This window comes from Labeo rohita, chromosome 25 (genome assembly GCF_022985175.1).
Source record: "Labeo rohita strain BAU-BD-2019 chromosome 25, IGBB_LRoh.1.0, whole genome shotgun sequence".
NCBI lineage: Eukaryota > Metazoa > Chordata > Actinopteri > Cypriniformes > Cyprinidae > Labeo > Labeo rohita.
This window is the reverse complement of record NC_066893.1, coordinates 25,361,717-25,376,494: the sequence shown is the minus strand read 5'-3', so window position 1 is coordinate 25,376,494 and position 14,778 is coordinate 25,361,717. Positions and strand designations below refer to the sequence as shown.

General features: G+C 35.1%; 1 protein-coding gene across 10 annotated transcripts in view; it reads right to left on the bottom strand.

Moving 5' to 3' along the window:
• si:ch211-272n13.3 (ankyrin repeat domain-containing protein 26) overlaps positions 1-14,778 on the bottom strand; it is a 48,715-nt gene that overhangs the window by 19,047 nt on the left and 14,890 nt on the right. For 7 of the 10 annotated variants that reach the window (XR_007825692.1, XM_051098920.1, XM_051098923.1 and 4 more), the window contains 17 exons: positions 14,484-14,573; positions 14,025-14,077; positions 13,831-13,906; positions 13,371-13,415; positions 11,086-11,385; positions 10,925-11,002; positions 10,756-10,829; positions 8,517-9,284; positions 6,199-6,422; positions 4,098-4,292; positions 3,717-3,747; positions 3,414-3,555; positions 3,108-3,321; positions 2,833-3,016; positions 2,611-2,757; positions 1,237-1,623; positions 573-1,154 (listed from right to left, as the gene is read on the bottom strand). Coding sequence is in view for 9 of the 10 variants with exons in the window: in XM_051098920.1 (XP_050954877.1) it covers positions 573-1,154; positions 1,237-1,623; positions 2,611-2,757; positions 2,833-3,016; positions 3,108-3,321; positions 3,414-3,555; positions 3,717-3,747; positions 4,098-4,292; positions 6,199-6,422; positions 8,517-9,284; positions 10,756-10,829; positions 10,925-11,002; positions 11,086-11,385; positions 13,371-13,415; positions 13,831-13,906; positions 14,025-14,077; positions 14,484-14,573 (3,590 nt within the window). In the remaining variant the exon portion in view is untranslated. The remainder of the gene's footprint in view (positions 1-572; positions 1,155-1,236; positions 1,624-2,610; positions 2,758-2,832; positions 3,017-3,107; positions 3,322-3,413; positions 3,556-3,716; positions 3,748-4,097; positions 4,293-6,198; positions 6,423-8,516; positions 9,285-10,755; positions 10,830-10,924; positions 11,003-11,085; positions 11,386-13,370; positions 13,416-13,830; positions 13,907-14,024; positions 14,078-14,483; positions 14,574-14,778) is intronic. The other 3 variants (XM_051098928.1, XM_051098929.1, XM_051098926.1) reach the window with 3 other exon arrangements.

Sequence of the window (14,778 nt, the reverse complement as noted above, 5' to 3'; positions counted from 1 at the left end):
GTATGAGCAGTTATCATGATTATTATTATCATCAAAATATACTTTTACTAAAATATACTTTTACATTATTACAAAATCCACTGTGATTTGCTATTCTTATCTATATGCAGTGATTATTATAATATATAAAAAAATATAAATTACATTTTAAAACTATATAAAAATATATATTTGTATTTGTATTTATATTTATATATTTTATAATATATATATAATACAGAGAGAGAGAGAGATTTAAATATTGGATATATTAACATTCTTATTTATGAATTATGAATTTTACTTTAAATGTTTTTACATGTTTTTTTTTTAATTCAATTTTATTAATTATTTTAATAAAATCTTTGTAATGTGCTTGCTACATAAGCTATCTTGTTTTTTACCTTACATATATGCATTGTTAGCAATACACACATTATTTAAAATTACTTTAAACTAACCCACAGAACTTTCACTATTTTATTGTTGCTGTCTAGTCTCAAGGTTACAGCTGATGATGTTATTCACTTACAGTTGACACAGTCATACAGCCATTTATAAAGAACAAAATAAGACAATCTTCGCATCTGTACCTCTCTCTCAGCTTTCTCCTGCTCTATTTTGTAGTTCTGCTCTCTCAGCTCGGTGTTAGTCTTCGCCAGCTCTTTGCTTCTCTCCTCCACCAGGTGGACTCTCTCCTCTCCATCCGCACGTAACTGGTTCAGCATTTCGGCAAAGTTTTGGTGCACATCCGTAACGGCTTTATCCTTCGCTGAGCCCTTGTTCACTGCCTCCTCCAGCTGCTGTCGTAGCAGCGCGTTCTCGCTCTGAGCCTGGGCCAGCCTCTCCTGCATGGCTTCCTGTTTAGCCCCGGCACGGCTGGCCTGCTCCCGTTCGCTGAGTACCGTGGTCTCCAGTTCTTTGAGTTTGGCCAGGGCCTGGTCCTTCTCCCGGGCCAGAGTCTCCAACAGCACACTCTTCTCAGCAATGGTCAGAGCGTTACGGTGACACTCGTTCTCCAGGCTGTTGGCACGCGCCTCCGCCTTGCTGAGTTTCTGGGACAGGGACTGAATGGTGTCCCGTTGGGTACCGGACTCGAAAATGTGCTTTTCCTGTGCCCGCTGGTGCTCCTCGCGGTCTCGCTGGAGAGTACGCTCTGCGTCTGTGCGTGAGGCCTATGCGTAAATAGAAAACAAATTGATATCAGTTCCCAAAATCCCTTTTCCTTTGGTTCAACACAAAAGAGCTGAAGCTTACCTGGCATCTCTCGGCCTCCTGTAGCGCCGCCTGCAGTCGTGCCCTGCTCGCCTCGGCCTCGGCCTCTAGTTGCTGCCTCACCTGTCTCTCGTGCTCCAGTTTAGCCGTGATCACTGAGCATTCAGCCTTCAGCGCACTCAACTGCCCGTTGTACTGGAACACAGTCTGGGCCAAGGCCTCTTCGCTCAGTTTCATGTCTCTGCGGGCATCCTCCAGTCTCTCACGTAGGGCGTCTCTTTCTTCCGCCAGCCGTGACTCTTCCTGTCGGCTGTGGCACTGCGAGCGGTCCAGCTCGGCCCGAGCACCGTTCAATTCATCCTGTAGGGCTCGATTTTGTTGCATCAACTCCCGCTCACGGTCTGATGCCTCTGTTAGCTGGGACATGGCCTGAGCATTGCATCAGTAATGAACTCAGTTTAACATGTGACAAACACATTTTAGCATTTTTTAAAATGTATTTTTTTAAAAACAACACAGCATGTGGCCTGGTTGCAACAGAGTGATTGGCTGTGTAACAGCAAGTTAATGCTTAAGTGCAGGTCTTTAGGACAAAGCCTGAAAATCTGACCAATCACATGCCAGCAAACAGGATTAGAGCAGTTGGGTTACACAGAAGGTCTGTTAACTGTGTTTTAGTGCACTGCTTATATGAGGTAAACCTAAATCATGAAGTTCACATATTTTGAAAATATTACGGGCTAGATTTACTAACAGCTTGTGAGTGGTGAAAACGTTTTGAATTTGAAGATAAGGGTAAATTTAACTTATTTTGTCTTCTGAGAAACATGTTACTATCTTCTGTTGCCTAAAAAGGGCAGTACTAAATGAAAAAGTATTATATTTAGGCAAAATAAGACACATTTTGTTCAAAAGTTTTCACCCCCGCCTCTTAATGCATCATTTTTCCAGTGAGTATTTGAACCTTCTGTAATAGTTTCATATGAGTCCTTCAGTTGTCCTCAGTGTGAAAAGAGGGATCTTAAAATCATACAGTCCTTATTGAAAAGGGTTCAAATACACAAAAATGCTGAAAGACCAAAGAATTTGTGGGACCTGAAGGACTTTTCTGAAGAACAGCAGGCAGTTTAACTGTTCAGGACAAACAAGGGACTCATGAACAACTATCACTAAACAAAAAACACAGCTGTGATCATTAAGGTAACAACACAGTATTATTTCTCTTGCGATGTACTATATGTGGACATCTTTTATGTGAAATATCTTATTCAGGTCAGTACTAAATAAACAATAATATGCATTTTGCAAAATTTATGGGAGGAGAGATCACAGCATACAGTTTAGTTATGACATCAGGGCATGCGTGATTGTAAAGCTCTGACATCACAGTATATATGGCTGTAAAGACAGTGGTACCTCATTGCTCTTGTTGAGGTTTCGGAGGTTCTCCTCCTCAATGTCCTGCTGCTTACGCAAGTGATTGCTGAGTAACTCCTCCTGTAGGGCGCGAGCACTACGCTCATGAGCCAGTAGGCGCTGAGACTCATCTCTGTCCTCCTCAAGCTAAACACACAAACACAAACATTTCAACACACTGAGAAAACTTACGCTAAAATGTAAAAGTCTGCTGCTGTTGACCTGCTTGATGCTGTTCTTCAGAGCTCTGATCTCCAGTTCCAGACTCCGGACTTTCAGCTCGGCTTTATGACGTTCCTCAGCCTCGGCACGCTGCTGTTCCTCTTTTCTCTGGAGCTGCTCACGGGTTTTATTATACAGCATGAGAGCGCTCTGATGCTTTTCCTGTTCTTGACGCAAAAGGAACCTGTCATGAGAAGAGAGAGAGAAGAGAGAGTCAACGTCATAAACCCTGGTGAGCTGCAGACCTCCTTTCATATCCATCAAGATGAGCTCACTTGAGATTGTTCATGTCCGTTTCCAGCTCCAATTTGAGATGTTCTAGGCTGGACTTGCTGCCTCTGATCTCATCCAGCAGGATCTTGAGCTCGTTGCGTTCCTGCTCCAGCTGAGAGGTTTTATCAGCCAGACGGCTATGTCTGTCTCTCTCTCTCTGGATGGTGCGCTCGTACTCATGAAACATGTTCTGCAGTTTCACCACACTCACAGAGTCTGAAACACATAAGATACAGGTAAACATCTTCATTTGCTGAACATCTGAACTCAGTTGTTTGATTTCAGCTGAGTGGAGTTGACCGACTCACCCAGATAGCTTGAATCGAGCTGTTTGAAGAGCAGAGATGCGTTGCGATATCCAGATACTGGAGTCTCCAGCTCCTCAGTGGCTGTGTCTGAGGACTGGGTGAGATCTTCAAAATCATCCGCCATCTCCAGCTCTCCAGTACTCTGCATAGAAGACAATAAAGTCAATACAACACGTGTGACACTGAGTAGCATATTTTTCCATCATATTCTCACAAGTCAGTGTGGAGTTTCATAACCACTGTCTTAAACCTTTGAACAAACACTCATATTTAGAGTTTTACCTCATCAGGACTAAAGCTCACCTGCTCTTTCTTACGCCTTGAAGATGGGGACCTGTCAGAACACAGATAAAACATGATTTTATGCTTTATTAGGCAACACAAGTCACCGGAGAGCAACTTTAGTGCTCTAAAATGAGGATATAATGCAGTATTCTCTTAAAAAAAATGAAACATTATAACAAGGCCCATGTGGAATCTGCCCGCATTTCATTTGATTTTTTTTTTATTCAACACTGATTGTGGGTGTGAGTATTACAGGTGCTCAAATTTGGTAGCATTCTGTGGGCACAGATTCTGTGCAGGCCAAGTTGTACTTATATTGTTGCTGCTGCAACACTGCAACAGATAACATCGAGCTATAAATATGTTACATTGAAAAGCATGTAAATACTGCATGTATACCTCCTGTCCTCTTCCGACAGCTCACTTAAAGTACTATCATCAAAGAAAGACTCGAGGTCTCCGTTATGGCGGGTCACAGGTCGGGAGGGTTTGCTCTGCAGAGGGGGAGCTACACGGAGATTTCTGGCTTGGCTACCTACAGTTTTCTTTTCCTCCTCCTCATCTTCCTCACCGTGTGGCCGTGCCCTGTCAGTACTGGAGGTGCACAGATCTCATCATAAGGTTACAATAAAAAGTTTACCAAAAATAGCACACCCTGAAAGCGCTTTGCCTTAAGGTGTCCTCAGTCATTTTTTCCATAAAATATAGTTTGCGCAGTCGCGGGAAACAATTGTTTAAAAATAAAATAAAATAAAATAAAATAAAATAAGTTTGTGCACAGTTACAGAATACTATGAATTCCAGGGAATAAAATAATAAAATAAAATAAAATAAAATAAAATAAAATAAAATAAAATAAAATAAAATTAAATAAAGTTTGTGTTGAGTTACAGGAAGTAAATGTTTAAAAATAAAATAAAATTAAATTAAATTAAAAAAGTTTGTGCACAGTCACAGGAAAAACATTCCAGAGAGAAATAGAATAGAATAGAACAGAATAGCATAGAATAGCATAGAATAGAATAGTCAAATGGCTTGTGTTACAGGATACTATAAATTCCAGGGAGGAAATATCATAGAATAGAATAGAATAGAATAGAATAGAATAGAATAGAATAGAATAGAATAGAATAAAATAAAATAAACTAAAATAAAGTAATAAAATAAAATAATAGAATATATATAAAATAATAGAATATATATATATATATATATATATATATATATATATATATATATACATATATATATATATATAAAATATATAAAATATAGTTTGTGGATAAAAGAAATTCTAGAGAGAAAGGATAGAACAGAATAGAATAGAATAAAATAAAATAGAATAGTCAAACGGTTTGTGTTATAGCACACTATGAATTTCAGGGAGGAAATAAAATAAAATAAAATAAATAAAAATAGTTTGTGCACAGTTACATAATTAAACAAAATCTAGATAGAACAGAACAGAACAGAATAGACTAGAATAGAAAAAATAGTTTGTGGACAGTTGCAGAACAGTATGAATTCCAGGGATAAAATAAACTAAAATAAACTAAAATAAACTAAAATAAAGTAATAAAATAAAATAATAGAATATATATATATATATATATATATATATATATATGCTATAGCACACTATGAATTTCGGGGAGGAAATAAAATAAAATAAAATAAATAAAAATAGTTTGTGCACAGTTACATAATTAAACAAAATCTAGATAGAACAGAACAGAACAGAATAGACTAGAATAGAAAAAGTAGTTTGTGGACAGTTGCAGAATAGTATGAATTCCAGGGATAAAATAAACTAAAATAAACTAAAATAAACTAATAAAATAAAATAATAGAATATATATATATATATATATATATATATATATATAAAATATAGTTTGTGCACAGTTACAGGATAAAAGAAATTCTAGACAGAAAGGACAGAACAGAATAGAATAGAATAAAATAAAATAGAATAGTCAAACGGTTTGTGTTATAGCACACTATGAATTTCGGGGAGGAAATAAAATAAAATAAAATAAATAAAAATAGTTTGTGCACAGTTACATAATTAAACAAAATCTAGATAGAACAGAACAGAACAGAATAGACTAGAATAGAAAAAGTAGTTTGTGGACAGTTGCAGAATAGTATGAATTCCAGGGAGGCAATAAAATAAATAAAATAAAATAAAATAAAATAAAATAAAATAAAATAAAATAAAAAAAATAAAATAACAGGATAAAAGACATTCTATAGAGAAAAAGAATAGAACAGAATAGAACAGAATAGAATAGAATAGAATAGAATAGAATAGAATAGAATAGAATAGTCAAACAGTTTGTGCGCAGTTACAGGATACTATGAATTCCAGGGAGGAAATAAAATAAAATAAAATAAAATAAAAATAAAATAAAAATAAAATAAAAGTTATTCTATGTGATCGGATCACAGAAAAATTCTCCCTTTACATTATTTTCATCTAGTACTGTGACATATGTACCTTCTTGGAGTTCTTGTCAGATGTCTTGGTGAAACACTACCCTCTCTTCCCAAAAACCGGCCGTCAGCCATCCCTTCCTGTTGCGGTTTTGGGTTCCCAGAGTTGGTTTCAGTTTTCTTCCCTTTTCCTTGGTCAAGTTCACCTTGTTCTCTGGTTCCTCTAGTATCCCATAAAGCACTGGGCTGATGTTCTCCCCTCATACCATCCTCCTTTTCCTTACCACCCTAAAACAAAAGAGATTATTAGTTGAGAGAGTTAAAAACATATGCACTTAAGCATTACTCTAAGAGCATAAGGAAATTCTAGATTTTAAACTACTTCTGGGGAATGTGTGTGAATGTACTGATTTAGTCAACTGATCATGCAAAACATTTATATAGTCACACAAGACAAAACAAAGCAAAACGCCACACAATACAACACGTCTTCTTTTCTTATTTAAAAAGAAGCACTAGCAACATAAAACACACTTCAAGCCAACATCAACAGAGAAGTTCCAGGTTAAAAATGGTTGTTGGAAACTCCTCCGTTGAGACACATCATGAAAACACACACTAACACTAGTATGACAGATCTTCAGGAAGATGAGGAGAGATCTTCAGACAGCTAGAGGTAGCGATCCTTGGCACACATGCACACGACAGATGAGGTGTGAACTGATGCCCAAGTGCGGCCTCAAGTGAAGCATTTGACACCACTGCATAAAATTAACTGATAAATTATTAATTAAGTGACAGACTGGATTCAACACAAGAGCTGGTCAGGTCACACAAGTTACAACATATACAAGATGGAACAACTGAAGACCCCATGAAATCAAACCTGGAGCTTTGTAAAACACTGTCTTTTCAATTACACCTAAAAGCTGAATTAGTAATTGATCAGTTTGCCAAAGCAACAAGTGTAAAACTATCTAAAGCATTTATTGTTATACAGTGAGCACAAGGTTACTGTAAATGCAGCCCAAATCATTTTTTCCCAGGCTATTATTTAAACAAATGCTTTTGTATGCATTCCCATCTTCCCAAGCATGTCAATACACAAAAGAACATTGTGTTTGTTAATTCCATGCAGTGTTGTAAAACTAGTAAAAATCAATTTCAGTAATTAAAATAAAATATATATTATATTATAATAAAAAATAAATATTAGATGAAAAACTTAAAAAAAAAAAAAAAATGGAAATTAGGAATGGAATTAACATGGAAATTACACTGATTTCATGGGGTGTTAAAATGCATAAAGAATGTAAATGGTTTGAAAACATTTAAAATGGTAGTACAGAAAATGCTGACAACAAAATAATAGCTCTGTTTCAAAAACTAGCGTGCTGCCTCACTGACTACTGCCTACATAGGTAGCTGCCTTCTAAGGTACCATGATAACCATCACAGAACATCATATATTACTGATTTGAAAGGTTTTATATAGGCAGAAAGCTGCTATATGAAACACACAGGAATCTATGTTCACATATGACTTCTATAGAGTTAGCATGTTGCTAAGTTAACGACACAAAACTTTAATAAGCATAAAAATACATAAAACACACAAATAAAGTGTTTAATTAGATTAATTTAGTACTGTTTTAACAATACTTTCAGTACTATATGAAATGTAAATGCGGTAAATTAGCTACACTGTATTCAAGAGTTAGCATGTTGCTAAGCTAATGACACATAAAACAAATAATGGGTTTAATTATCCTGATTAAGTAGTATTTTAGCAATAGTTTCAATACTGTATAAAATGTAAATGAGTTAAATTAGCTGCACTGCATTCAAGAGTTAGCATGTTGCTAAGCGAATGCAGAAAACTCTAATAAGGATAAAAATACATAGAACAATATAAATAATAGATTTAATTAGATTGATTTGTAACTTTTTCTTTCAATACTGTATAAAATGCAAATATTTGTACTAAATCAGCTCCAAAGCACTGCAACATGAGCACAAATTTACAGTCGAAGAGCTTATAAAATGTTTAAAATACATTTTTGGACAAAACAAGGCATCTCAGAAGGCAACATAATCAACATGTCATGTCAGAAGCATTTCATGTCTTAAAATGCCATCTAGGTAGGCAGCTCACTAGGTTTGAAACAGAGCTAGTGATTAGCAAAACCAAAGGTAGGGAATAGTTGTGTTATTTGGCCCATTAGGTCAGCATTACAAGATGACTGACAGTTTTGTTTTTGAAGCTGGAGTTTTTCCCCTCACATTTTGAGTTTAAGTCAATGAAGAACAAGAAGACAGAGGTAAAACTGAAAGTCTTCATTCGTTATTCAAGTTGGTCTGAGACCCTTCCTGGGGTCCTACCTCAAGTCTGGACTTCCACAGGCCCTCGTCAACCTCATCGGAGTCAGAAGCGGGCACTTCTAAAACTTTAGATGGGACTTGTAGTTCATTCTCAAGCAATGAAGGTTTGTGAAGTTCTTCAGGTTCTTCAGGTTCTACGCTGCTTGCAGATTCTAGTGGACACTTTTCTTTGCTTCCACAATCAGGTTCCTCAATGTCCTCTGTTTGGTTCTCAGGCTCCTGGGCCTCATCTGTTACGGCCTCTGGGATAATTTGAGGGTTTTGGTGATCATTAGGAAGCTCTGCATCGCTGACCTCAACACTAACCGTGCGCTGGACACTTTCAGATTGTGAGTCTTCCAGGCCTGACTCTCTCTGCTCTGGGATGGGCAAAAGTATGGCACTTCTCGCCCGGGCAGTGGGCCGCACTATTGGCTCTCCCTCTTCCTCACTGGAATCTTCATCATCTGCTTCCTTTTCCACCTCTTTCTTTTCCTCTTCCTCATCTTGTTCATCTTCTTTCCATTCTTGATCTGAAAGCTCACATGTTGGTTCCTTGTGCTCCAGCTCTCCGAACCTCTCTTTTAGTTCAGCGGCCACGTTTTTGTATTGGGACTTGGTCTCCTTTTTTTCGTTCTCCACCCAGATCTTCTCATAGCGTTCTTCCCAGGGAATCTCATCATCTTTCTCTTCTTGTTCATCCTCCTTAGGAGAGGTGGGGCGCTCCAGTGTTTCATGGTTAGATGGCCTATTTATGTCTACAGATGATGCTTGTAATGCTTCTCTTGCCTTTTGTTTGCACAATTAGACAAAAGAATAGAATTAACAATGAAAAAACCAACAAGCCTGGTTGACAAGGACTTCGGACCAAACTTGAGACACATGCATGTGACTTGTGCTAACATTTAAAACTGTATCACTGTTACAAATAAAGTACAAATGAAAAGTGGTCACATTAAACACCAAATCCTCTAACAAATCACTGGAGCTTCCAATTACCACTAGGGAAAAAGACTATTTTCAACACTCAATTTAGTATGAAGAGGCAAAGTGTTATTAAAGGCATATTCTTCCAATTTAAAAATAAATTACTAAATTGATAAAAATGAAAATCTGATCAAGCTTTTTATAAGCCATTGAAAAATGTCTGAAAAAATATGCAACAAAATTAAAAAGAAAAGCAAATCATTTAACTTTTTCACGGAAGGCATCATCTATTAAACGCAATATTAAAATAAAAAGGCAGATGTGGACAAGAAATGTGAAAAATAAAAAAATAAAATATTATTGCAATATTAAATGCAATAAAATTCAATAATAAAGTAAAAAGGCAAATGTGAAACAGAAATTTATAAATTAAACAAAAAAAATACTATTGCAATATTAATTGCAATAAAAAAGGCAAATGTGAAGAAATGTAAAAAGTAAAAAATAAAATGCTATTGCAATATTAAATGCAATAAAATGCAATAATAAAAAGGCAAATGTAACAAATAAATTTATAAATTAAAAAATAAAATGCTATTGCAATATTAAATGCAATAAAATTCAATAATAAAAAGGCAAATGTTAAAAAAAGAAATTTAAAAATTAAAAAATAAAATGTTATTGCAATATTAAATGCAATAATAAAGAGCAAATGTGAAACAGAAATTTGTAAATTAAACAAAAAAAATACTATTGCAATATTAAATGCAATAAAAAAGGCAAATGTGAAGCAATGTAAAAATTAAAAAAATAAAATGCTATTGCAATATTAAATGCAATAAAATGCAACAATAAAAAGCCAAAAGTGAAACAGAAATGTAAAAATTAAAAAACAAAATACAATAATAAAAAGGTAAATGTGAAAAAGAAATTGCACTTCACTTTTAAAAAAGATTTTTCTTAATCCTAAAGCAGTAACAGTAACATAATTCAAATAAAAAAAAGTTGTTTTTTTTTCCATTTTCAGTCAGTCTGTTTCTATAAACAGTAGGTGGGTCTTCTTGTACTTGTAGATTGTAGTAGAAACAATAAGTAAATGCATTTTGCAGTTTATGTATTTATTTATTTTTTCACTGGGATGATGCATTGTGACTGTCAAAATTAAAACAAAAAAAATAATAATTTTATTTATTTTTTTAATTTTGCCACACAGTTTGCAGACATTTTCAATAATGAAATACTTAATTGGATTTTTATTTTTATTTTATTAGGTTTATTTAAAATTGGTAGAATATGCCTTCCACAGAGCTTTTTTATTATATTAATCGCCCACCTGATCTGCATCTTCACTTGCATCAGAACTGACTTCACTCTCAACATCTTCAGCTTTGGGTTCCTGCCAATGACCTGAAGAGAAATTCAGACACACTACTATATAATATAAAATATAGCGAGAAGTTTATTAAACCCTAAACATTCACCCTTACATTGAAAACTTTTACCTGCATCAGGCTCAGCAACATTTGGCTGTGAATTTGTTGTCTTGGCTGGACTGGAGGTTTCTGTATCCCAGTCCGATTCTGTGTATCAGTAAATCACATTAATTAGAAATGTACATCTTCATGAGTCACTTTTGTATTATCATAAAGATTTCTAGTTTCACCTTCACTTTCTGGCCTCTGATTGGAGTCCACGCGCAGTCGTGGCAGTGGTTGTGGCTTTGAGCTGATGTTTGGGTTGAAAGATCGTGGACTAGGTAAAGGTGTTGTGCTTGAGGTTGTGGGTTTGGTTCTCTCCGGACTGGCTTCTTTATGTTCCCTGGTGTCTATATCCTGTTGCTGGGGTGTTATGGGTAGTGTGGAAGCTGCTGGGCTTTCAAAGACTGGTTCCTCATCCAGCTTATGAACAGAGAAGTTTTTACTGGCCTTACTGGCGGTGCTAGCAGAGTCCCAGTCTGAAGCATCTATGAGAGGCGGTGAAAATAAAAGATAAAACCTAAACTCAAACAGGGATCACTCGATTATTGGTGCCGATATTAAGCAGTTTTATGGTTATCGGTAAGACATTCTCAAAACTAATTTGTTCATAAAATAAATTTAAAAGCATTTAAAGAACGTTTTTGTCAGAGCCCTTGTTATTCTTAATTTTGACATGAATTAAAATTTTTTACACCAGACATATATATCGGTTCAAAATATCGGTTATCGGTTTACGTGATCTGTAATAATCAGTATCGGCATTAGCCCTGAAAAACGCATATTGGTCGATCCATAGTTTTCATCGACATTTTGACAGAAGATCTTTCCAAGTAAGCAGTTTCAGAAAAAGTGGGGGTTTTTTTAGATATTATATAAAATATGTATTTATTTTGAGCCTTTTTGCCATTTGACAATAAATGATAAATGCAGACTTAAATAGGGGTCCACGGATTATCGGCCTGGTCCATTATCGGCACCGATATTAAGCATTTTTATGGTTATCGATATTAGTCATTTTCAAAACCGGTTTGCAGATAAAATTATTTAAAAGCATTTAAAGAAAGTTTTTTTCCGAGCCCTTGTTATTCCTAATTTTGACATTAATTTTCATTTTTACACCAGACATATATATCGGTTATCGGTCTACTTGATCCGTAATAATCGGCATCGGCCCTGAAAAACACATATCGTTCAACCTATAGTTTTCATCAACATTCTGAGAGAAGATCTTTCCAAGTAAGCGGTTTCACAAGAAATGTTTTTTATATATTACATAAAATATGTATTTATTTTCAGCCTTTTCACCATTTGACAATAAATGATAAATGCAGACCCAAATATGGGTTGACCAATTATCGACCAGGGCCCATTATCGGCACCAATATTAAGTATTTTTATGGTTATCGGTATCAGTCATTTTCAAAACCGATTTTGGCGATAAAAAATTATTTTAAAGCATTTAAAGAAAGTTTTTGTCAGAGCCTCTGTTATTTTTAATTTTGACATTCATTTTTATTTTTACATCAGACATATATATTGGTTCAAAATATCGGTTAATCGGTCTACTTAATCTGTAATAATCGGTATTGGCATTGGACCTGAAAAACACATATAAGTCGATCCATAGTTTTCATCGACATTTTGACAGAAGATCTTTCCAAGTTAGCAGTTTCAGAAAAAGTGTTTTTTTTTTTTTTAAATATTATATAAAATATGTATTTATTTTCAGCTTTTTTGCCATTTGACAGTAAATGATAAATGCAGACCTAAATAGGGGTCAGCTGTTTCTCAGCCTGGTCCATCATCGGCATCAATATTAAGAATTTTTATGGTTATCGTATCAGTCATTTTCAAATCCAATTTGGCTAACAAATTATTTAAAAGCATTTAAAGAAAGTTTTTGCCAAAGCCCTTGTTATTCTTAATTTTGACATTAATTTTCATTTTTACACCAGATATATATATTGGTTCAAAATATTGGTTATCGGTCTACTTGATCTTTAATAATCGGTATCAGCCCTGAAAAAACACATATCGGTCAACCCATAGACCTAAAAGAGAATAATGTGTAACTGAACAGTTTTCAGCAACATTCTGACTGAAGATCTTTTCAAGTAAACAATTTCACAAATAACATCTTTTATATATTATATATGTATTTATTTTCAGCCTTTTTGCCATTTGACAGAAGACAGGAAATCATGTGGAAAAAGGCCAGGGAAATAACTAAATGGCACAAGCCGAAACTGAAACTTGTGTCGCCAATGGCATTTGCACTGCCATGTCCCAGCTCTGATAATAGCAAGCATAAGCAGAACTAGCAGAAGTGCTTGAGCGTCTGACCTGAAGGGCATTTGATTTAGGGTAAATTAAGACAAAACATGAGACGTCAGACATACAAAACATTTATTCAGTGCAAATTCAGTTTAATTCAGGAAATGTTTTAGTGAAGGAAAAACATCAAGATTACCTTCAAGATCATCAGCATCCCCCAAACCAAGCTCTTCCATCAAGTCTGTAAGAACAGAGATTTCATTTTCAAAACCGGTTTGCAGATAAAATTATTTAAAAGCATTTAAAGAAAGTTTTTTTCCGAGCCCTTGTTATTCCTAATTTTGACATTAATTTTCATTTTTACACCAGACATATATATCGGTTATCGGTCTACTTGATCCGTAATAATCGGCATCGGCCCTGAAAAACACATATCGTTCAACCTATAGTTTTCATCAACATTCTGAGAGAAGATCTTTCCAAGTAAGCAGTTTCACAAGAAATGTTTTTTATATATTACATAAAATATGTATTTATTTTCAGCCTTTTCACCATTTGACAATAAATGATTATTACAAGTCTGTAAGAACAGAGATGTTTAAAAGAGAAGCAAAACATGGTACAATATAATTTAATTGCTGAAAAAATGAGATGACCTGTTTTCTTATTAGCTTCTTTTGAATCCATCAGCTTACTAAGAACAGACACTGGCTCCCTTTTAATCACTTTGGCCTTTGAGGAAAAATGTTGCATTTATTATTAATATCAGAAGATCCAAAAAATATTATTTATTTAAAAAAAGCAGCAAATCAAGTTCAATATCTTGTAAAAATTCCAAAATGGTGCTTACTGGTATTTCGGTTTCATTTTCTTCTTCATCATCATCCTCATCATTTCTTAAAGCTGAAAAGCAAGAAGGGACAATGTTCAAAACTCAAAAAAACATGAAAATATACAAAGACAAGCATCCATGTTGCGAGTGCATAAGCGTGCGCAGGCATGCACATGCAGCGATGGAGCTCTCCCATGATGCCTGTGAACTGGGGTTTGAGAGTGGCCAAAAACTTAAACACAATAAAGGAAATAGTTCTGTAAATGTTCATTTCAATGAACTCATCTTGTACACATAAGCGACAATAATGGACCTTCCCCACTAAAGCATGTATTAGTTGAGCATCATGCCGTGCCACATCACATGCCTTGAATGCACAACAGATCCATAAGACGAGATCAGGACAAGATGTTAATGTGGCGTCTGTAACGGATTATGATCAATCCAGTAGGACAACAGCAAATCATGAATGCCTACCCCTCTGCCTGCAGCCTCCTGGCTGGCCTATACTTCTCAATAAATTAACGTTCCTCCCTCCTCTTACGAAGGAGGGAATGTATAAGAAGTCTACAAAGGAATTCAATGAGATTATGAAATGCAAATCTGCACATAACCTAAACTTTAGCATAGCAGGTCTTGTAAATACATCTGTTAAGCAGAAGCAATGGAAAATGTCAATTTTTTGCATATTTTTAAGCATGAAATGGTTGCAGAAGGCTACACAGACAAAGCTATTATGGTATTCCATTTTAAAATGCAATCATTTTTTTAT